Source organism: Drosophila serrata, unplaced genomic scaffold, assembly GCF_035046125.1.
Source record: "Drosophila serrata isolate PLE 108 unplaced genomic scaffold, ASM3504612v1 contig_362, whole genome shotgun sequence".
Lineage (NCBI taxonomy): Eukaryota > Metazoa > Arthropoda > Insecta > Diptera > Drosophilidae > Drosophila > Drosophila serrata.
The window spans coordinates 1,022,029-1,046,389 of record NW_028257260.1 but is presented as its reverse complement, the minus strand read 5'-3'; the positions used below and the strand labels follow the sequence as shown (position 1 = coordinate 1,046,389).

At 36.4% G+C, this 24,361-nt stretch overlaps 2 protein-coding genes and 1 long non-coding RNA gene across 3 annotated transcripts in view; 2 read left to right on the top strand and 1 right to left on the bottom strand.

Annotated features, from left to right (window-relative positions):
• Nucleotides 1-24,361, top strand: part of LOC110184543 (uncharacterized) — a 114,525-nt gene that overhangs the window by 46,182 nt on the left and 43,982 nt on the right. The window contains exon 2 of the long non-coding RNA XR_015273076.1: nucleotides 12,383-12,438. This is a non-coding gene — a long non-coding RNA (uncharacterized LOC110184543). The remainder of the gene's footprint in view (nucleotides 1-12,382; nucleotides 12,439-24,361) is intronic.
• Nucleotides 1-24,361, bottom strand: part of nAChRalpha3 (nicotinic Acetylcholine Receptor alpha3) — a 121,597-nt gene that overhangs the window by 72,648 nt on the left and 24,588 nt on the right. Inside the window, exon 2 of the mRNA XM_086839067.1 lies at nucleotides 764-1,507. Coding sequence (XP_086695193.1) covers nucleotides 764-818 — 55 coding nt within the window. The 5' untranslated portion in view covers nucleotides 819-1,507. The remainder of the gene's footprint in view (nucleotides 1-763; nucleotides 1,508-24,361) is intronic.
• Nucleotides 15,068-20,911, top strand: LOC110179091 (uncharacterized). Its single transcript, XM_086839066.1, has one exon. The coding sequence runs from the start codon at nucleotides 17,556-17,558 to the stop codon at nucleotides 20,025-20,027; it is 2,472 nt and encodes an 823-aa protein (XP_086695192.1). The 5' UTR covers nucleotides 15,068-17,555; the 3' UTR covers nucleotides 20,028-20,911.

Below are 24,361 nucleotides of genomic sequence, written 5' to 3'. Positions count from 1 at the left end.
TATTTAAAGGACATCTTGCTTTGCTTTCTTAACTCTCTCCGAATTCCTTGTCTAGCTAGTTTGATTTTTTGGTCCTTGAGGGTTTCTCTGTGTGACATTCTTTGGGGTTTTCAAATGGAAATCTGTCTTGTGCATCGTTCCTCTTCAAGTGATTTTTACTTTTGTTTTCATTTATTTTGTTTCTTTTTATTTCGCTGCGGCAATTGCCAAAATCCAAATTAAGCTGTGGCCATAAAGCCCCGAGCACAGAGACAATAAAGGCTAACCTCAGGACTCGGAGTTCACTTTTCCAAAAAAAAGGGGGTTTATTATTCCAAAATGTGTAAAAAATATAACGATAAAAACTTGACAAATAACTTAAATCGTACGTAACACATGATTTTATGTCCCTAAGTAACAGCTTTTAAGGGCCTTGACTAGGCCTGATATTTTCTGCGAGTGCAGAAATGGGGGGGCGGGTGTCCTTGTCCGCCCCCACAACTAACTCAGGACACTTGAGCGCTTCAATGGACACACGGATGGATCCAAAGGGGGATTCGAGGGGGCGAAAAGCTGGCGGAACTTGGAGAATGTTTTGAGTGTTGAGAGGATGTCGGGCGAAAGTCATGCGATTGTTTTGTGTTATGTTGCGAGTCCTTGCCCGTCGACCGGGCTTTGTTTGAATGGCACTCGAATTGAGGATGGGGCAGGGATTTGGGATTTGGTAGTGGTATTTCAAATGGTACCGAAACTGGACTAAGGCTAATAAATACGAGCCACTTACTTGATATAAATGAAAGCACAAGAATCATATCTATGGTCACTTGAAACCACTTCATCTCATTTCCCTCTTTCCCCGCTTTTTTTGGCCTTTGCCGCGGTGCTGCGGTGGTGCGGTGGTGCGGTGCTGGATTTTTTCCACAATAATTTCAAATTTAAAATCTTCAAACTCGGTTTCAAGGCTCTATATAGAAATTATTCTCAGTGTGGCCTGGCTGCTTGTTGTTGTTCTTGTTGTTCTTGTTGTGCGTTATATGCATTTCAGTTGATGGCTTTTCTCTCAGTGTTGGCAATTAGTTGTTGTGGCAGCATTTATTTACATCAATTATTATTTGCAGGAATCCTTGCTTTCCCGCCCCTTGATTTCATCGTTAATATATATATATATAGCGTATCTCTTTTTTCTCTATATATGGTAGTATACGTTATAATTAATATATATATATATATATACGTTTTTGTTTCGATTTACTAGGTATATAAATATATTTGTAAATATATTTTGTTTCTTGGCAGTTTTCGATTAAAATTCTTCAAATGTTCGTTTTGGTGGCCTTCCTTTGTTGTGCATTTGCTGTGCTCCTGGCTCCACGATGTCCTTTTGCCTCACATTGTTTCATTCTGCCGCATCCTCCTCCATCTGTCCTTTGTTATTTGGTAAAAAAAAGTGAGTGCGAATTGGTGGCAAAGAGACCGAAATAGACGGGCAGACAGGCAAAGAAATAGACGGCGAGATATAGAGAGAGATCTGAAAAAAAGAGAAGGGAGAAAAACAATTAAAGCAATCATTTAATTAGTATTTTCAATTCTTTTAATTTAGATAGAGACCTATAAAAGGTTCAAGAAGCATATATACCTCTATAGATAGAGATACAGAAGATACTTTTAATGTATCTATCGTCTATCTATTCTTAATCCAATTATCCTTCAGATCTGATCTGATTTTCTTATCGTAAATTTTGAATACATTTGATAAGGTCAAGCTCATCCGCTTCCTGTCTGAAGGACAATAAACTTTTCATGCCCAAAACACAATTTTTGCCCACTCAAAGGGACTTTCTCCTCCAGTTTTTTATTTCTGTTTATGCAAATTGATTTTAATTATAATTTTCTTCTCTGGCTGCTGACCGAAATTGGATTGTTTGTAATGTATATATAAAAGTGTGAGTATTAAAATGAAGAATTCTGGTGTTTTGGGCCGCAAACATTTTGTGAATTTTAATTGCTAATTTCGCGTAATTCATTTACTCCGAATCTTAAGGTATCCCCATGGCATTCTTCACAAAAAAACTTTTTGTTCCTTGCCGGGGCCCACTTTGGGTCTGTTAATTTAATTAATAACTCTGGAAGAAGAGGCTTGACGAACTGGTGTCCCTTTTTCATACCCAGTAGCGCAGCCAGTGCAAAGGGTATTATAGTTTTCGGGGCAACCGGAAATGGATTATAACTATAGAGTTTTTTTTTCTTATAGAAGTGCAAAATATATAATAAATACAATATTTGTTCTATAATAATTTTTGTTTAATGTTTTGCTTAATGGGTATCTCTTAGTCGTCCTTTCTCACTTGGTTTTTGGCTTGGGATTGGGTCTTGGGTCCTTCTTTTGAATAAGATAATCTTGAAAATCCCATAAGTGGCTGAGCGATTGCCCAACTTTAATTTGCAGAACATTTGTTCTGACGACCTTCTTGCAGTCCTTACAGTGTGTTGAAGTTTGTAATTTAAATATGTAAATATTTAGAATAAACTAGGGGAAACCAAAGTTTGTATACTTTTAAGATCAATCATAACTAAGTCAAGAAAGCATTAATTTTCTATTCAGAAAGTTTTTTGTGCTTGATTTTATTAGGTTAACTAATCTGTTACAATAACTTTAAAATTTTAATAGTCACACTTATTATTCTGACAAATGTAATAATGTTATCTAATTAACTATAAAATTGTGAGACAAATTATTACTTTTTTTGATCGGAAATTAATCCTGTTTAAGAATATATATTATATGCTTTTCTTGTTTATTAATTTTTCTGATACTTCAGCCTTAAAGATAATTTCTTGTCTATGGGAAATAAATAAGAAACCCCAAGAAAAATAAATTAAAATATGTTTTTCTATTGGTTTTTAATGTATACCTTTAATATTGTTATTTAACATTTAATTAATGCTTAAACAGCTTAAGTAATAATTTTATGTACATTCTGCCTGATATTTTTCATTGTACCTGATAAAATTGCTTGTTTTTTGTGTCATAAAAAAAAGACTAGGAAAAACTGTCTTGCTTACCCAAAGGACACTCATGAAAATCCACCCAAAAATGACCAAAATTAAAAGTTGCAACTTTTCAATGGCACTGAAAAGTTGCATTAAATTATTGCGCAATTCAATTAGGACGACTTTAAGACGCCACTTGAACAAAATGCACGGAGGGGGAAAATGTGGCAGCTCAGAGGGGGATGGGTGAAAGGGTGTAGGGAATAGTGTCAAGAGTGGGTGTGGAAAATGTCTGTGGGGGGAAGGGGAAAGAAAATTTTTTAAAAGGAAGGGGAAGGCGGACTTGGGGCTGCAAGAATGGCGCGGCATGAATGAGAAATTTGGCAAGGGCGTGAACCGGTTTTCGGAAGTAATTTAAGAAAATGTCATAAGAGTGTGCACATGACCTTCCCACCCAGCACACAGCCACACACACACTCACTCACACACACCTGCTTACACCCTGCACACCCACACACTCGCACACACCTGCCCTTGTCCCTCACCCAAGCAGCTCACCAGGCGGCGAACTTACCTTAACACTCTGTCAAATATTTAACCCTCTAAATACCCAAGTGACATATTTTATGTTAGGTAGCAGGACAATAGGTAATTATTGCTTAACTTTGTGATTAATTAGTGGGGAGTAAAGAGTTAAGGAGTAATTAGGTACATAATTACATATTATAAATTATAAATATCTTTGCTGAAGAGTAAGAAAATTTAAGGTCTTCCAATATTTAAAAGTTCAAAAATATATATATCGAAATAATAAATAATAATAAATCATAAATATCTTTGCAGAAAAGTAGAAAATTAAATTTTTACAATATTTAAAAGTTCAAAAATGTATATATCGAAATAATAAAAAATAAACTATAAATATCTTTGCAAAAAAGTAAAGTTCTTGTAATATTTTAAAGTTCAAAAATATATACATCGAAATAATAAATAATAAATTATAAATAACTTTGCAGAAAAGTATAAAATTAAAGTTTTGACAATATTTACACGTTTAAAAATATATAAATATTATATAGAATTCCTTAAAGAGACCCTAAGTATTTTTTATACTTAAATAGTAAATATTAAGCATAGGGCAAATCTTTACAGAAAAGTAGAAAATTAAAGTACTTACAATATTTAAAAGTTAAAAAATATATATAGAAATATTATATATAGTTGCTAAAAAAGACCCTAAGTAGTTATTTCTATACTTATATAGTAAATAATAGTCATAAAGCATATCTTTACAGGAAAGTAGAAAATTAAAGTTCTTACAATATTTAAAAGTACAATAATATATATGGAAATGTTATATAGAATTGTTAAAAAATACCCCAAGTATTTATTTCTATACTTATATACTTAATATTAAGCATAGGGTTAAGTGATTGCGGCATTGCCAGCATCAGTGCCAGGTGGCAGGACACGCCTAGATGGCTGTATGCCTGGCATGGATGGCAGGATGAAGGGATCAAGGGATGGCAGAAGAAACGGCTCGAGGACGACACGTTTTTGATGCAACAAAAGATGCCAAGTGTCAATTTAAACAGCCGCACCACACTTGGCATGCCGGGGCAGGGGCAGGGGCAGGGAGGAGGTTGTCTCCCAAAAAAAAAAAAACGAAAAGAGCGAAACAAAAAGTGCCAGGGGCATTATTCGCTCTCGCTCTGACTCTCGCAGGACGAAGACCTGCCACTTGAAGCCTGAAAAAGCCAACGTTGACAGCGTTTAAGACTTTACTTTCTCCATTGTCCTTGCCAGCGCCATGATGGCTTGACAGGGCAAGGCCCCTCCCCTGTCCCTTGTCCCGTTTCAGCCTGTCTTCGCCTGTTGTCTCCTCATATTAAATGCATTGGGAAATGTACAACCAACAAAAAAAAAAATATATATATATATATATAGCGAGGAAAAACCCAAAGAGACCGAGCGCATTGTTGCACCTCGAATCTGTGTATATCCTGGACATAAGAAATAATTATATTAGCTCAAGGCAAAATCTGTAAAGTACACAACAGTTTAAGGTTTAAGTTGTGAAGAGAAAGTATAATAGACTTTCTGTCAACAATTGGAGTTTATATTTTATTTACTACTCAAGGATTTTTATGGAGAACTTTTAAGGGGATTTTTTAGATTTTCAGAGATTAGTATTAATGTTTTAATATTATAAATAACAAAATCTGACTAAATAACCAAATAAAACTGTGTCAGTAGAACATTTAAAGGAAAATTGATAGAATAAGGTATATATAAAAGCAATACGGAAAAAGTATTATATTTCCTTAGTATAAAAACCCAAATATCATAAGTAGAATTTAGTTATTTGAATACCTCTCACAAAGATGGATCCCAAATTAGTTCAAAGGCTATAGGGAAATTTGATTTTTCCCAGTCAACTTCCGTTTGTCAGTCCACCCAATTTTGCTGCGTCATCATCGCGATAGTTTTCCCCTCCCACTGCTAGTTTTTCACCCCCCCAAAAAGGGGCACCCAACCCCATCACCACCACCAGATTTGTCGCTCATTATGGGCCTCATTAGGCGGCGCTCGCGGCATGTCAAGTCTGCAAACAGGGGCGCCGTTTGGGGAGGGGATTGGAGAAAAAGAAAAAACGGAAAGCGAGGGGGCGGGAGCTCTTCTATCCTGACCCTTAACCCTTAACCCCTAATCAGGCGTAGCAGGAGTGTAAGAATAAGGGGCATAGTAACTATATTATGCAGTCGCCAAATTAAGTTGTACGACCGCCGTCTGGATTCCAGCCAAGCAGCTGGAAGTAAGTGCTGTTTGAAGTTACCTAAGAATGCTTAAATTTTGTTTATACACTCTTTATATTTATAGTTTTAAGATAATAACAGTATTTTATAATATATATAAGTGGGTTTAGGGAAGTCTTTGGTATGTATTTTTAAGGGTAGCTTAAAGCTTCTTTAACTGTATTAAAACGGGGGTTTGAATTTTTCAAATTCCTTTTAATCTGATTAAGTATTACTATTTGTTTAATTTGTAACAAGATTTTATAATATATAAGAGTTTTTAGGGCAGTCTTTGATATGTATTTTTAAGGTTATTTTAAAGCTTCTTTGACTGTATTAAAAATTAATAAATTCCTTTAACTCTTATCTAGAATTAATATATGTTGTTAATTATATATATATATATATATAATATATGTTAATTTGTAACAATATTGTATAATATATAACAGTTTTTGATATATATTATTAAAGTTATTTTACACTTTTTTTAACTGTACTGAAAAGTGGATAGAACTTTATAAATTCCTTTAAATCTTATTTAGCATTACCATTTCTTTAATTTATAACTTGATCAAGACATAACCTTAACATAATTTCATCATATTTTCCGACTCCTTTCTTGCTAAATAAAATATGCATTGAAAATGTTGCCAAGAAAAGGGCACTTAGGGCCACAGCAATTTAGGGTTTCCCCCGTCATCAACATAAACATTGTGATTATGTTGGAAAATTGAAAAACAAACATCTCCGTCTCATTCGCATGCTTGGCATGGCATCTCTCTCTCTCTCTCTCTCTCTCTTTCCCTTGTTGTCTCTGGGTTGTTGCTGATATCGCTATTATTACATGCATATTTCGTGTAATGAGTGCGATTAGCATTTTCAATGAAGTGGGGTTAACAGTGTGCCCTGCATTTCTAGTTGGTTTTCCTCCCTCCAACTAAGACAGAGTGAGATCCCTGCCCCAAAATCTCTCCCAGCTGATGACGCTGATTCGGAAAATGGGTCTGCATCATCAACATAATCATTGGCATCAACATTTCAAATTTAGCAGCATTATTTTCCAGACACTCACATACCTTTATATATACTACATATGTATATATACTACGTTTGAATCGAAATTTATTTGCTATATATTAATATTATATATATCTATGTATATATATGTATGTATGTTTCTATGGACATATATGGCTCAATAAACAGTCACTGCAGTTGATCAATTGCCAGGCATATTTTATGAATTGACAAACACTGAAAGGAAAATGTGCTTAAATTACAATAAGGAAGCTCAAGATATATATCTCATTTTCTAATAAAATCTAGAATGAAATCTAAACCTATTTCCATTTATAAACAATAAACAAATTTGCTTAAATAGGAATATAATTGTGGAATATTTATAATATCCCTTAAGCTAAAGATATATGCTTTATAATTTTTAATAACTTCCAAGGAGCCTATATAGATGTTTATATGTATATAAAATATTCCCCTTTTCAGAAAATTCCCTCTGCTCTTTATGTGTTAATAATTTTAACGTTCAGCATTCTTTTCTTTTTCTTTCGAGTGCTAAAATATAATGAAATATAATGATGTAAAAACCATTTTTACGAGTGTAAATGCACGATTTCCAGTTGAATTTTGGCCCCAATTCAATAACAGCCACACACACATATATATATTTTTTGCGTGGTCCTTTTTTTATAGCTACTTTTCTTAAACCGAATATCCAAACACCGTTTTATTCCGCTGCCCCGCCAGCTGAGCCTTGTCCTTGAGTTGGCATCTTTAATGTTGCCTACTTTTTTGCGCCGCTCGCTGCATACACATATATTTCTTTTTCCTACATTTATCTGTGTGGTATATATGTATGTGGTAGGGGTGGATGATGCTAGGATTTTCGCTTTTAACTCATTGTCTACTTATTGCCTCGCCTTGGATTCTCCGCAATGGCCCCAACCCCGTTATCCTGTTGGTGTCCTTGCCGCTGTTTTTTTTTTTTTTTTTTTTTTTTTTGTGGCCTGCAATTCGCACACTTACACTTACACAGGTGAAAGTCGCCAACCTTGCACCCTTATGTACGCTTTTTTGGTTTTTGTTGTTTTTTATGAGGGAAGGGGTTTAGCAATGGGAAACCATTTCTCCAAGTTTCGCCTTCGCCTTGGCAGTTGATTTCTGTCACAGCTGCCGTCTGTGATTTGTGTTTTTTTCCTCGTTTTTCTCGTTTTTACCTCGCCCCTTTTCCTTTCTCCTTTTGTCTATGCCGCCTGTCAGTGTCTGCCTACTTATTTTGGACTCTTTTTTTTTTCTCCCTTTTGGCATTTTCGGTACGTACGTAGATTTATTGCTCATACGCACTGTGCGCCCATGTTTCATTTCCCTTTGTACTCGTATTTATAAGCTGTTTAAAGGCGCTGCCAGCAGGCCAGGCCCTTGCCTCGAGTGACAAATTACGAGCTGGAGAATTGATTATCTTATTCGAGATTATCCCAAGTGTCCATGTGACGGGTTATTGCCCCCATTCGATGTGGTTCGACTAAGCTGCCATGAGTTATACGCCAGACGATATACTCTTGTTCTCATATATGCTATGGCGTAAAAAAGGATTCAAGCAGGATTTATTCTTTTCCTGAAGTTTGATTTACATTCTCCTAGACTCTATTATTTTATAAAAAGTATTATATTTATTTAATTGGACTAGTAATGAGGCTTTAGCTTAATTTAATGTCATCTGCTTCGAAAATCATCAGGAACTTGAGGCCAAAACATTAATGGCTTAATGCCAGGGCCATTTGATATCCACTTGATGCAATGCCATTCAGGCAATCCTTTCACCCTTCGCTGGTACTTTCCTTTTTATTTTTTTTTAATGCGAACTGCAATTCCTTCGTCGCTTTTTTTGCCTAGGCTTGTTATGATGAGGCGCAGTTTTACTCGTTTCCGCTTGGACAGGATCCGTTCGCGTGGAACTTGTTATCGCCGTAAGACCATCCTCAGAGGGGGGAGGGAGAGGCAAGGAGCCAGAAGGATGTTGCACATTTTTGCAGCTCAAGTCCTGTGTTTTTATTGACAGAAGGTTGCAAAAAAGGAAGACGATGCCAGACGGCAGAGCATTCTGACCGGCTTGCCGCCTCGTACACAAAATGGGACACTTGACTGAAAATGGTTGTCATGGTAATGCAGATGCTAAAGCTTCTCGCTGGCAATATTCCCTGTCTGTCAATGGGCATGCCGGAAAAATAACTCCTTGGAAAAGTAGGTAATATGGCAAAGTCCTTTTATGTGAGAGAATCCATCACACAAATGGCTCTCTTACCATATTTAATGGTCTCAATATGCATGAACATGAAAACACACTTTCGATTATTATCCTATCTTTATATATTCATAGCAACTTATTTATAATCCTGTCCAGGGTATAGAGTCCTTCTATACTCCTTTGAAAACTCAATGTCAACTGCCTGCTTGTTGGTGCTTCAGTTGTTGGCTGATGTTTTAGCCCCAAACGATGGAGAGTTGTCCTGAATGGTTTGCTTTGTCATTAAGGTTGAGTTTTCCGCTGCAGTTTCTGTTTCTGTTTCAGTTTCGGTTTCGAGGCTCTGTTTCTGCCCAGGCCCAGGCCCAGGCCCAGGTGAAGTGGCCAGCAAGCTGTGGAGGATGCTCTAATTAAATTTGCCCCGGTCGCTTAATTATGTCGCCTTTCGTTGGCCACGAGCCCCTCCCTCCACCCCACACCCCAAAATGCTCTTCACATGTTGACTGAAGCAAATAAATCAAGTTAAATAATTGCCCCTCGTATTGTCAACTCATTTATAGAATGTGTATGTGTGTGGGAGAGTGTTCGTGTAAGGACATGGTCCAAAAGCACACACAAGGACACTGAGGGAAATTTTTGGGAAGTAAATTGAAATATTTTTGAAATTTTTCTAGTAACTACCAAGTAGGATTTTCAATGTCTGTAGAGATTTAAGATAAAAGTTCATTATAGGAATATTTAGTCATACTTTTTCAATAGAACATTTTTTATGTGATGATGTGATGTGATTAATATTTAATATGTAACACCTTTTAGGAATATATTCTATATAAAATATAGAAGGAAAATAAATAAAAATATAGGTAAAATTGATTATTGGTGAGAGTAACATGATTTTATTGATAAACTATAAAAAAAACCAATCCAATTACAAACCAGAAATCTTTAAATTAACCAGCATCTTATAAGAAAGTTACAATTAAATTACAAACCACCAAAAAATTAGCATCTATAAACTATAATAATTATAACAGTGTTAAAGTAAAACTACAATTTTCTCCCATAATCGGAATAAAGGCTCTGATGAGGACACACACAAAAAGTTTTCTCTTTTATATATTTATATTGCCGGAACTCGGCCTGCTAACCCCACCTCAACCCACAGCCTTGAAACAACAAATTGTTTGGCGAAAATTTTATTATAATTAAAACATTTTACTAAGCACCAGGCAAAAAACGCTAATACACACACACACACACGCCGGGCACACATTATCCACTTCGTGTGCGAGTCACTTCCGGTTCCTGGCGCTGAACTTCCGGTCCGGTTGTCCTTTCCCCGCTGTGGGATTCTTTGACGTTAGTTTAGCTATGCATAAGCTTTGACTTGGTCTAGGGAATACATTGCATATATTTAAACGTTTTATAGTACATATAGAAAATGAAAATGTAGAGATTTACGTGGTTTAAGCGATTAACATTTTTAAAAATTTCACTTTGAGAGGCTTGGGAAACAAGAAAATCCGTTGAAAACTGGAAAATCTATATATATGTACATATCTATACATATATATATATATATATGTATATATATGTATATATATATATATACATATGTATATATATAGTCCACCGATTCGCTTTTCTCCGATTTATATATAAGAAAAATTATATAGGAGAATAACTCAATAGTTTCATTCAAATAGCTTAAATTTGTTCCAAAACAAATCTCGCACATCTGTGCTTATGATTCCCAACTTGTTCTAACATCCCCGGAACGAAGTGGCTTCTTCTGACCTGGTCTCAGATATGTGTTGTGTTACAAAAGTTGCAAGTCATTGTTTATAAGTGTTCGAAGTTAATCACTGATCATACATACTTAGTGATCATAGATACTTACTGGCTATAGTTACTTAATGTTCATAGATACTTATTGTTCAGAGTTACTTAATGCTCATATTTAATTACTACTAATAGTTTATTACTCAACATAGTTACTTAATGATCAGAGTTACCTAATGTTTATTGATACTTACTGATCATAGTTACTTTGTGTTCATAGTTAGTAAGTGTACATTGTTCATAGATACTTACAGTTGAAAGATACTTATTTTAATATGACAATTTTTTCGAAAAACCAAATTTTAAAAAACCCATAACTTAGCCAAAATAGCCTTAAATTGAATTCGGAAAACTGTCGTATGTTAGTTTTTATTAGGTTAATTAATCTGTATACTCAACTTAAAATTTAAAAAAAATTTTAATTTTTGAAAATTTTAACGATGTAACCCCTTATAAAATTATGAAAAATTTGAAAATGTTTGAAAATTTTATTTTTGTCCCGAACATGCCCAGATCGATTCATTGTTCAATTCTGATCAAGAATATATATGATTTATAGGGTCGGAAATTATTCCTTCATTGAGTTTTAAGCTTCTGATTGTAAATATAATTCTCTGCAAAGTTATACAAAATCATATACTCTGGTGTAAATAATAATAATTATATAATATATATATATATAAAATATATACATAAAGAATTAAGATATAATAAGAAATAGGGTATACTTAAGAAATGTTTGGTAAATACATATTAAAATAGCATTTATTAAAAACACAGTTTAACCAATCACATGCTTAAGACAAACTTCTTAATAACTCCATAATTTAAGATCAATGCTTTAGAAATTTCCTTATTTTACATTGACAAACCCTTTACTCTTATGCATCTATTATTTATTGAGTAATTAAGCAGCAGTTTAATATTTTTTTAGAAGTAAAACCCAGTTAAACTTCCTTAATTTGTACCAAAATGCCTTAATGGTGCTTGAACTCGATTCTGGCCATTTAAACTTGGCTAAGCAGACCGCGCCCTCTCAACGCCTCCACACAGTGTGGGCCAAAAAAACCACCCACACCCCTCCCCCCTTCAGTCCTGTCTCTAATGGCATTTGGCCCGCAGGCAAAATGCAATTTTTTTCGGCTCAAAATGAAAGCAAATTTTCCGCATTAAGTAAGCCATAATTGAATAACGTCATAAGCTGCTCCTAACACAACCAGCAGACGCGTGTGTGGGTGTGAATGTGGGTGTGGGTGGGTGTGCGTGGTGTGTGTGTGTAATCAATTATGCTTTTTACGACAAACGCCATTAGAGGGGGGCATTGCAAAAAACATTAGCATCAACAACAGGCATAAGACCACCCATCCGTCCTCATCCCCACACACCCCAAAAGTCATCCGTCAAAATTTAAAGTTATTTTATTTGACACAAAATTTCGAATCTTTGAAACATTGTCAAAGCGCTAAATTTGATTTCATTTTCATTTTAATTGCCTCGTTTGCATTTTTGACAGGTTTTCCCCGCCCCCCGAAACCCAAAAGGCACTCGAAGGAAAAGCATTTATTGAAGGTAAGTTAACAAAAATTTAAATTAATTTAGAAATAAGACATACTTTGTAGAGGTAATAAAGCATATTTAAATGTAAGTTTTTGCAGCGTTAGTTTTAAGTTTTTTAAAACATTTTATTCGTTTTTATAAGAGTGTATTTACTATTTGGAGCTCTATTAACTCGGACTCGTCATCGTTTTCCCTTCCAATCTCGTTGTCGCACGCCTCGTTGTCATCATCTTTTGTCATCTGGTTGGGAATCCTGCCCCTTCCCAGGTCCTTTGCTCCTTGGCTCCTTGAGCCTTGAGCCTGTCCCCACCTAATTCCTTGACGCTGCGCTTAACGTCCATTCATCTTCATCTGCGTCATGGCTTCTAAGCTTCGCCTTTTGTTTGGCCCCGCTCATGGTCCTGTCGCCTCCTTCAAAGTGTCGAACCTTTCAACCTTTCGATGCTTAAATTTCAGCAAATATTTGGTCTCTTTTTTTTCCAGGCTGACTTATATTGGGCTTTCGGTTTTGCTTTTTAGGGCTAAGGTCCAGTTTTCTGGTCACACCTCTCAGTGTCTAAGGGGTGTAAGGGTATTATAGTTTTTAGAAGGCCTTTTGTTTGTATTAAGTTTTGAGTACTAGGTATCCTGTTGTCGAGTATATTCCACTGTAGTTGCTTTACTAGTTACATAAATATATTAAGTGGCTGTCCTTGTCGTGTGAAAAGGTGCTCAAAGTATTGACCTTGTTAATGGAAATTCAAGCAAACACTTTGTACGTTTGCATTTATGTTTTGTTTGTAAATAAAACACATATTTCAATTTAACAACAATTAAAATGGAATTAATACATATGCCACAGAAATCCTAACAGGTTGTAATGAATCTATACTAACTTTAATAAAGTTATACAGCAAAGGGTATGTCTCATAAGATTCCATAAAGAATACGTTTCCAGTTCATTCTAGAATTCAGAATATATCCATATAGAAAAAGATTTTATTCTTAATGAAACCGGAGCACATACCATCACTATTTGAACAAATTTTATATATTAAATAATATTTTTAAGAATTTCCCCCAAAATTTTAAAAGCCTTGAATTTGAATTTCCTTTCTCACAGCTCGTTTTCCCCCGTTTTCTTCACGTCGACATGAATGACGATGAAGGCAGGGTGCGAAAAAGGAAAAAAAATCGTCGCTTCAATGTTTTTGTCATTAAGACTTAGCTCGTCCCCGTTCTGCCTTCCGATGTCCTTCCATATATATCCATATATAGTAACGCTGGATAAAGTTCTTAGTCCTTCGTCCCCGGAAACTCCGCGCTGCCATCGTTTGTGCTAACGGATTTGTCAAAGGCATTAAAACGAAATCTCGCGCAAACTGGGCATCAATCATGACGGGGAACACACGACAATACACTGAGCGAAAAACAGTTGTAAAAGGGTTTAAATGAAGCAAGTTGAAGCAATTTATTAGGCTGAATTTGATCTACAACTAATGAAGTTATAACCCCTTTTCGTATCATTAATATATTTCTTATCCTGATATATCTTAAATATCAGTATAGGGCGCTGAGGGATTTATATATTTTATTTTATTTGTAAGAAATTTCTCTCAGTGTCTGCCAGCCCAGTTCTGCATCCTTATCCTTAGTACCAATGCCATCGCCAGCATCTCCAATCCACACCATACAACGCATACAAAAAAGGCTTCGCCAAAAAGGATCCTTCTACTCCTTGGCCCGCGGGCATGAGGGCCGTTCGAAGGACTGCTCCAGGACACTGTGTGTATGTGTGTGTGTTTTTTTTGTTAACCCTTTGAAGGAGAAGCTTAACAATGGCCGATGGGCCAAGTCAAAGGCACAAAGCGACCGAAACGAATATGGAAAATGCACAACTGAATGGGCTGAAGGACAGGCAAAATTTTGACAAAAGGACCAATGTATAGGGGTCAGAAAATATATGTATATAGAAATATATATTGCAAAGACCAGAACAAATATAGATTTGATATTGTTATTAATATTAATAAGCGTTAATTGCTTTTTCACAAAAGAAAGCTTTGCTTAGCTCACTTTTAATATGAATTCTAAAATTTATTGATTTAAGCATTGAACAAAAAAATGCATTAACTTTTTAGCCTTCCTTAATCCCGATGACATTGCTGATTTTAACAACTCTCTGCTGGCCGAGTTTAATGTCCATAATTGATATCATTTAATATCAACGGGCTTGTTTCAATTATTTCGATAATATATCTATTTTTTTGCATTTAGTATTTGCTAGGATTTTTTTGCAATATTTTTTTTGTGCAGTCAATGTTTTGGGCTGCGGTTTTGTTGGTGCGGTTTGTGCGGTTGCAGCAGCGGCAGCGCGAAATCTGCAGATTTGCAGCGCTTAATGAAAATTTTCAATTCACTTTGACACTTTATGACAAACTTTGGTTTTTTGGCCAAACAACGGCGACAAAAGCCATCAATGTGAGCGTTATGGCGGCTTTAATGCCACGCCTGTCAGACGCACTTGTCCCTCGTCCTTTGTCCTTTTTGGTCCTGACTGTGCTCACCCCCTGCCCTTTCCCCTTTACGCTTTTGCCTTCGACGCCAATTTCCAAAAGTGCTGTCAGCAATTTTTGGCCGACTATTTTTTCCTTTCCTTTTTCTGTTTTTTTTTTTTTTTTTTGTTCATTCGTCCGTCGTCAGCTGCCAGTAGCACTTAAGGATAACACAGGAGCGGCAGTCATGGCAAAAACAGGACGCAAGGACATAGGGCAGGACTACAGGAGCACAGGTACCTAAGAAATATAGAAATAGCTATAGGAAATATGAAATAAAACAGCTCTAGACAGTGTTTTAGTCATTGAAAGAATGTTGTTTTAAGTCATTCGACTTGAAGGACTAAAATTAGTCTCTAGTTTAAGAAGGATTAATAAGAAAAGAGGTAAAAAAGCTATTTTTATGGGTTCGACTTGAGACTACAAGTGCCTGAAGTTAGCTTAAAAATATGACTAAGTCTAATATATCTTCATCCAGCAAGTTCTTTAACCAAGTCCTATATACCCCTTTAAACAATGGGTACTGAAAGAGAGGGAAAGAGGTATCGCCAGTGACTGGCAAAGGTGTTAAGACTTCCAAGGGTTCCCGACTCTCGGTTCTCGGTTCTAGGTTCTCGGTTTTCGGTTCTCGGTTTTCGGTTCCCGGTTTCCGAATCCCCGTTTGCCTGGCCCCCCAAAAAATTCATTCCATTGCTGGCCTCATCATTTTGCGAATAAAGTCACGTTTTGCTTATTTAACATTTCGTTGATTTCTTGCCTATGCTTCCTGCTCTCTCCCTCTCTGTTTGCGGAAAGTGTCCTTAAAGCCATATGGCAGTCATTTGGCATTGCTTTGCATTTATTCATTTAGTTGTGGAAATTCATTATGCATTCATTTCGATTCTGCCACCATTCGCTAAGCCCAAACACAAGCGGGATTGCTCGACGCAGAGCAAATAACGATAACTTATCGATTATTCGCCTTAATGGCTGTCAAAAATAACAGCAGTAACAATAATGGCAAGAAAAGGAAAAGCTATCAGCTTAAGGAAGCCGAAAGTTGGATGTCCTTGCCATAGAGGAAATTTAGCTAAGGAAAATCGAAACATGACTAACTCTGCTATACAGATTTTTACTATATAGGTAGTTCTTTAAATATTTAAAAACACAAGATTATTTTATTATTTTATTTTTTGGAAAATATCTTCCGTACTGCTTGGCAAACTTCTTACCAAATTTATAATACCCTTAGCAAAGAGTATATATAATAAGCATTATAATGAGTTTTATGCTCTTGGAAATTCCAGGAAAGCCGAATAATGGAGAACCCTGCTATACAGATTTTTTCTATATAAATAGTATTTTTTATATTTAAAAACAAGATTGATCCAATATATATTTACTATATTTAAATTTTGGAAATATCTTCCTCATGGCGTGGCAAACTTCTTACCAAATTTATGATACCCTTAGCAAAGAGTATATATAATAAGCATAATAATGAGTTTTATGCTCTTGGCAATTTAAGAAACTCGGCTCAAATTGATCAAACTTTTGGGCCTCAAAGTATGTTTCGCACACCCTTTTTAAGCGCTTATCTTGTACTCAAACTTAATTTGCTGCTTAAAGAACTGCGATAACTATTGAAATTTTGTTGGGAACACACACACACAGACACACACACATCCTCATGGGGAAAATTGCCAATGGCACAATTTTCTTTTGTGCCTTGCAAATTGTGTGACTTTTAACACTTGATATTCTTTTAATGAATTATTTCGTCCTTGCGGGCCGCTTCTCTGGTTATTTACATTTTTCAACTATTTTGCATGCCAAGGCTGACCAAAAATGGGGAAAGGGGGTGAGGAATATTTGGAAAATTGCGGGGAAAAACCGGGTGTGGGAATGTGAATGGAAAATCGGCAATGGGGGAAAAGGAGAACTTTTGTAAGTCAACAGGCTGCCGCAGGGCAAAAGGAAACTTTTCAAGCAAATAGTTTGCAATTGAGTTATTTATGGTGTGTGTGTGTGTGCGAGTGTGTGTTTGAGTGTGTATTTGTGCGTGTGTGTGTGTGCCTATTTTTCGGCCAGAAAATGGCCAAATTATTTGGTCGAGACGGAGTCCATTTTGGACCATTTATTGTTACCAAAGTAGCTGCTCTGTTTCTGTATTGTATTTCCCCATTTTCCTCATTGCCTTTTAGCTGCCGGCCAACATTTGTTTCGTTTTCATTTTCATTTTCATTTTTGTTTTCATTTCTTTTTTGTTATTTGGCTTTGTGTTTTTGGGCCTCACTCCCTTCTATTTGCCTTGTGGTTGCCACTTTTGATTGTTTTGACCAAAATATTTGCTGTGCAACTGCGTGGAAGCATTGTTGTGTAGCATATATATCTTTTATAACCAAGAACATAAGGAATATAAGTAAATAAAATCTAAAGAGAAACCCTAGCAGTTTTTTCTTATATAATTAAGATCAAAGTAAGCCTTGAGTCTAGTGAACTTACATCCCCGAAGCAGTAGTTTGTATTATTCAGTCTTATTCCGAGATCCCAACGTGCAACTTATATGAGAAGAAAAAAAAATAGAAAACCAGTATTTTATTTTGAACTTTTTTGATGGCGAGTAAATCAAAAGATATTCCAGGTGAGATGGAGCGCCTCGAGCGCAATAGTCGCATTAAGATAGATAACATTCGCAATTTAATACACGAACTGGGACATGCCGAGGATCGTATTCGTTGCTCAAATTGGTTACATTTTCTCAGTTCCTCGGGCAAAGATGAGGCCAGGGTTCGGAATTGTTTGCTCGATCAGATGGAGCGTCAATTGCGACAGGGTCAATTGTCGCAACCTTTCACAACTCATGTGAACAATCGCACTGCTTTGCATCTGCTCCTTGACGAGGAAGGTCGTCAAAGGTTGAGCCGAGCCAGTCAGCCAGAAATGCCCTCCAAGGACACTATTAGCCAGAAAACAACATTCATTTGGCAAACCAGAATTGAGCATCTAAACACTCTCGAGGAGCAGTATCGCCGCCAGGAGCAAGAGCAATGGCTTCACGAGTTTCCAGCCGCCTTGCAGTCCAAAGAACAGACCGCAATCCAGGACATTGGTGTTCAGGTGGAGTTGCCTCCAGGATCATCCCGGAAAGATCAAGCTCCCAAAAAGCAGGAGATCAAGAAGACAAGGGATCAAAAGCGTCAAAGTGTGACCGAGCGACGCCAACTGGATGTCCAACGCAGGGAAGAGGCACGCCTGGCGGGGGAGCAACATCTTCTCCAGAAACAGCTCAAAGTCAAAGAGCGACGTGACCATGAACGTTATTTAATAAACAAACGACGGGAAGCTCAGATTCCTCTCAAGAAACACAGAACCATGCCGCCTTCTCAGCGCCAAAAAGGGGTTCAAGTTCAAGAAGTGAAGAAGGTAAAGGTTAAGTCTGCCAAGAAACCAGTACCAGAACCCAGAAAGCAAGTAAACTGTCAGAAATGTCACACTGCCAACAAATGTGCGTGTTCCAAGGTCCTTAAACATCAGGCCGTCCTTCGAGCGGAGGATGTTAAGAAAAAGGTGATGGCCTACCAGGAACTCAAGGAGTACAACAGCAAAAAAGCGGTGGAGGAGCGAGAGCGTCTCAAGGTGCAGCAATTGAACCAGGAAAAAGCTGTCCTGGAGGATAATCAGGGCAGAGCAACAGCTGGAGAAAATCCTTTGGACAGGAAGACAAAGCAAGAAGAAGTCGGTGTAGGAAACGTCAATGAAGATAGAAACCAAAAACGAAAGCAAGAGAAAGAGAAAGTTCGAGAAGAATTAGAACAGAAACAAGAGGAAGAAAGAGAGTACCAAAGGCAGCTTGAAAAAGAGTGGAGAATGCACGAGGAGTTGGAAAGACGAGAATACGAAAGAAATCAAGAGAGAATGCAAGAGGAGGAGTATAAAAAAGAAGAGGAGACTCGAAAAGAATCAAAACAAAGACGAGAGGAAGAGAGAAAGTATCAAAAACAGCTTGAAAAGGAAAGAAATAAAAAAACAATGCAAGAGGAAGAAATGGAAGAAGAATTGAGAATTCAAGAAGAGTTTGAAAAAGAAGTGGAGGCTTCAGAAGAATCAGAACAGAGAAAAGAGGAATACCCACAAAGAAAATCAAAAAGACAGCTTAAAAAAGAGTTTGAAGATATAAATATTAACGAAGACAAGAATGATGTCTATAATCTCATGGAGAAGGCTCTGATTCAGAAATGGACCCATCTTCTTGAGAAGTATAAAGAGCCAGCTGTTGGGTTAACTTTGGCACAAAAAATTAAACGCAAGAAGAATGCACGTAGAGCCAAAGAAAAGTTCTTAAAAGAGGCAACCGAATACAATGAGCAACTTGTTAAGAAAATTCAAGAAAAGTCTAAAAGCAGGAAAAGCAACTTACCAATAGAAGATAAAGATAAAGAACGTCTCAAGAATGATCGCAAGATCAAAAAGAGAGATGTGGATGAGCAACCAAAACGAAACCGGAAATCGCACCAATCAAAAAGCAAGGACACTCTTCATAAAGGAAACAAATATTTCATCGACATGTTCGAGCATATAGTACAAGAGCAGGAGGCACAACCAAATCCATATGATGAAGTTGAAAATTGTTTTATGAAGGAGAATCTAAAGGTTTTGTCAAAATCAAAAGAGGCAGCCGCCCATCTAAGTGCACTCTTCTTGGACTGGCAAAAGAAATCGGAAGAGAACATAAAGCAAACAAATATCCTTAGAGAGAGGTGCTTGAACGAGCTGCGACATTTTGATATTGATATAAGGCGCATATTTTCGGTAGCTTTTGGGGATGATGCAAGTCCACCAGTTTCGGAACATTTATCGGAGGATCAACGCCTTGAAGGCGGTGCCAGATTCAGATACACTTCATACAATGATACAGAACCGAAAGCTGGGGACTCCCCTCGCTCCAACACAAAGGGAAATGATCTATCCATAGAACAAGAAGGTTTTACCACCAATGTACTTTATATGAAGGGAGAGTGGAAAGCTTCGACCTCTGCAAATGATGAGCAAGGTGACACGGAATCCATAGGTAAGAAAATCCCCTAGAAAATCCCTATACTCAATACTCAACATCCATCCTTAGGTCAAAAATCTTGTTCTGTCAAAATCCTTTATAAGCGGGAACCATGGCCAGCTTCAAGTTCTGCAAATGTTGAGGAAGAATCGCGACAATATTCGGGTGACATTGGTTTATCCTTTTGTATTAAGAATGGCAGGAAGCATTATCCTCACATTTGTCGAAATGCAAGGATCCGCAGGAAGCAAGAGCCTTCCAAACCTTCGACTTTTGGTCATATCATAAAAGGATCACGACCAACTAAACTCAGTCCAAGTGTCCTGACTGGTCAGAATTATGTTCTAGAGAGAAAGTTGTCTGTTGCCAAGAAGGATGCCATTAACAAGCACCTTAAGAAATCCTTGATGTTTGAAGCTAGACGTTTGATTGAATATTTGGTGGTGGAAAAAGTCAAATCCCAGCCAAAGCTGCCGAGGCATCCTTTTCAAGTCATTGGCGATCCCCTGTTGGAAAATGTGGAAGATGTTTCCCCCGAAGTCTTGGCGGCCATTCATTTTGCAGATGAACAGCTGATAGCATTCCTTAGAAGTTTGTTCGATGGCCAAGCTGTTTACAAGTTTAGGCAGCGTTATTTAAGGAAAACCAAACAACCGATGAGGGAACTATATAACAAGAAGCATATGGTAACAGATATTTTGAGTGATTTTTGCCAAGATGACCCAAAACTAATCAAGATTCTTCGGCGAATTGAGCGGTTGTATAGAAAATGGAAAGATCAGCGCCTTGAAGTGCAGTAGAAACGATAATTTATAATATTTAGTTAGTGTTTAGTTTGAAAAATTAATTGTTATGATTTGTTGTTTACTGTTAAATCTATTTTTGAGTTTAAAATTAAATGTTACGTAATACAAAATTAAATAATTGAATATTCTTTTAAAGAGTTGCAAACTTAGTAAATTTATATGAGAGTTCAATATTTAATCATATTCCATAGAAAATAACATCATTTTCATTTATAAGCAAGCAAGCAAAGCTTCAGATTAAATACTTTAGATTTAATTATTTAGATATTATAGTGAAATCTTTCTGGAGGTTATAGTACCATTTTCTGATCTTTTTTACGAATAAACCAATATGCTTGCTCACCGCTATTAAAGCAGAAATAAAACGTAAATTAAAACAGTGAAATGTTCCATGAAGCACCATCAAAACCCAAAAACACACAAAGCCACACACGCCAATACACACACACATACGCATTAAGGACATAAGGCGCAGTGGTCCTGACGCTCGGTTGCCTTTTTATAACAGAACACTTGCTGGCCAAAATATACTGGTACAGGGAGAGAAATAGAAATATCAAGAACATAAATAAAGAAAACTATGATATATTAAAAGTATATATTATGTTATATACCAAGAGAAAGTTAATTAAAAATTCCCATTCATAGGAAAATAATATCTAAGATAGAGTGAAAAATAAAAAAATCAGTTAGGATTCTATGATACATTAAAAGTATATATATTATATTATATCATAAGAAAGGTTGTTAAAAGTTTGAATTCTTAGGAAAATAATATCTTTAGAAGGTTCTTTTGGGGTATTCAATATTTTTAAAGTTCTGCAAACTTTTTTTTAGAGTGCATGAACCCCTAGAGGCCACAGAAGGCGCTTTAACAGTTCATCGTTTTAGCGTTTTCCCGGCTACTTTTGTGTTGATCTAAGACCAGCAGACCAACAAGCTTTTATTTTCACCGATTTGGCATCCCCTATTCCTCACTTTTTACCTGGGGAAAACTTTAACCGAAAAGTTTAGAGCTGCAAAATTCCAAGGAAAATTTTTCGGGAGTAAGAAAATTAATGTGGCATATGGGAGAAAAGATGAATAATGACATTGAAAGAGTGCATGCGGCTTGATTGAGGGTTTAAATTTAATTAAATTAACAAACTTTCAAGAAGGTTATATATGTTAATAAATTAAGCTTTGAATCATATAGCTTCAGGATTATTATGTTCCAATTTAAGCTCTAGCTTTAGTTTCTTATATATATTTATAACTTCCTCAGTGCTCAAATATATTTAAATATATTTGGTAATAGGCTGCATTTTCTGACTACCACAATTCGATTCAAGTTCAGTGGAACAATCTGCCTGTGCAGTTCATAACCAATCCACTTCATTGCCATTCTGCAGCTCCTTGAACCACTTTTCCCCACATACACATACACACATTGCCTTGTGGGCGTGTATTCGATAACTCCTTGAGCCTGCTGCATTCATGCAGCCAGAGTGCTGGAGAGATCCTTGAGCCTTTTCCTTGAGCAAGGCCAGATTCTAGTGGTGGCTTTAGACGAGTCGAGTCCAGAAAATTTGTCCTATGGCCTCGTGAGCTGCATGCAAATAACATGCGAAAACGGACCGGAAACGGAAAGAGCATACGGAAAGGAGAAATGCCATGAGTGCCTGCAAAGAGAATGCATGAGAAGGCGTAATGGAAAATGTAAAAAAAAAACTACTCAGGAATTTGTTTTCGCCATTCGACATTCGCCATTCGCCATTCGCCATACGGCATTCGGCATTCGGCATTTGGCATGTGCAAATGCGAGTGGCAACGAGTCCTGAATGTGACACGTACATCTGCTAATTCAAACACTCATTCTCACATTCGTCGGCAAAGGAAGGAAGGAAGGATGGATGAAACGCTTTGGTGGAGTGTCCCGGCTATGAGATACTCCATATTCAACAGCATCTACATATTTCCTGCTAGTTCTTTTGCATAAGTAGTATCCTGCATTCATGTTTGCATCGCAAAGCTGTGTTTCTTAAAAATATTCCGATCGTTCCTATGGCAGCTATATATATATGTATATATATATAGTCCACCGATTCGCCAGGCTTCGTCTTATATAGTACTAAAATTATATAGAAGAATAACTCCATAGTTTCATTCAAATAGCTTGCTCTGTGTTCCAAAACAAATCCCGCACATCTGTGCATATGATTCCCAACTTGTTCTAACATCCCCGGAACGAAGTGACTTCTTCTGGCCTGGTCTCTGATATGTGTTGTGTTACAAAAGTTGCAAGTCATTGTTTATTAGTGTTCAAAGTTAATCACTGATCATACATACTTATTGATCACAGATACTTTGTGATTATAGATACTTTATGTTCGTAGATACTTACTGTTCAGAGTTACTTTCTGGTCATAGGTAATTACTGAACATAGTTACTCAATACTCATAGTTAATTACTGATCATAGATAATTAATGATCATAGATGCTTGGTGATCATAGTTACTCAATGTTCATAGATACTTATTATTCAGAGTTACTTAATGCTCATACTTAATTACTACTCATAGTTAATTACTGAAAATAGTTACTTAATTCTCATAGTTAATTACTGATCATAGATGCTTGCTGATCATAGTTACTTAATTTATGTAATTTATTATTATATTTTAAAACAGTATATATTATTTGTTTTAGCTTTCTTAAAGTCTTCACTTCATTGTTAACCATCACTTACAAAAAAAAAAAAGAATTAAATAGGAAATGGTTTTTGGTTTCCGGTTTGTGCGGCAATTAAGCTGACTGCACACTTTGTGTGGCTTGGTATGTGTGTGTGGTGTGTCTTTGGGGTGTGCGTGTGTGTGTGTGTATGTGTGTTGATGTCCATTTGTTTAGTGTGTGAGTGTGCGGAAAACCAACAAATGCGACTTGCGGTTGAGTTCAAGAGCAAAGGCGTGGGTGATGGAAAGATGAATTATGCTGCGGCTAAAATTTTTCAATACAATTTTATTCCAAATCTTAACCTTAACATTAATAGTAACTAACCGATTTATGGGAATTAAATCAAGCATTTGGATAGCAAAAAGTATCAAGGTATGACCTACTTATTCTGCATTTTAAATTCTATATATATATATTAATCCCCAACTGTGTTTATTCCATAAATATTGTTTGCATCAGCAATCCCCCTCTTCTGAGCACATTCTGCCTGCCTTTCGACTTTTGATTTCACTGAAAGTCAAATTATTTGCTGTAGTATATATATTTATGTATATATAGCTCGTATCCTTTTTTTGAGGATAATACGATATGCTAATGCATCTCCGGCAGAGACTTGAACTCGCAGGTCGTCCTGGGTCTTCTTATATGTGAATATATGCGCATAAAGAAGCGCTTCTTTTTTTATTTCATTTAGAATTTGTTTTTTATTTTATTCATTTCTTTTATTTATTTTTTTGCTGTGTGTGCCCATGTGGGCGTGGCCTTATTCCTTCCTTATTCCTTTCGGTACGTGAGCTCACGTCAACCTTCGACGCAGACATGATGCCTGCAAAATTTAGTATACGAC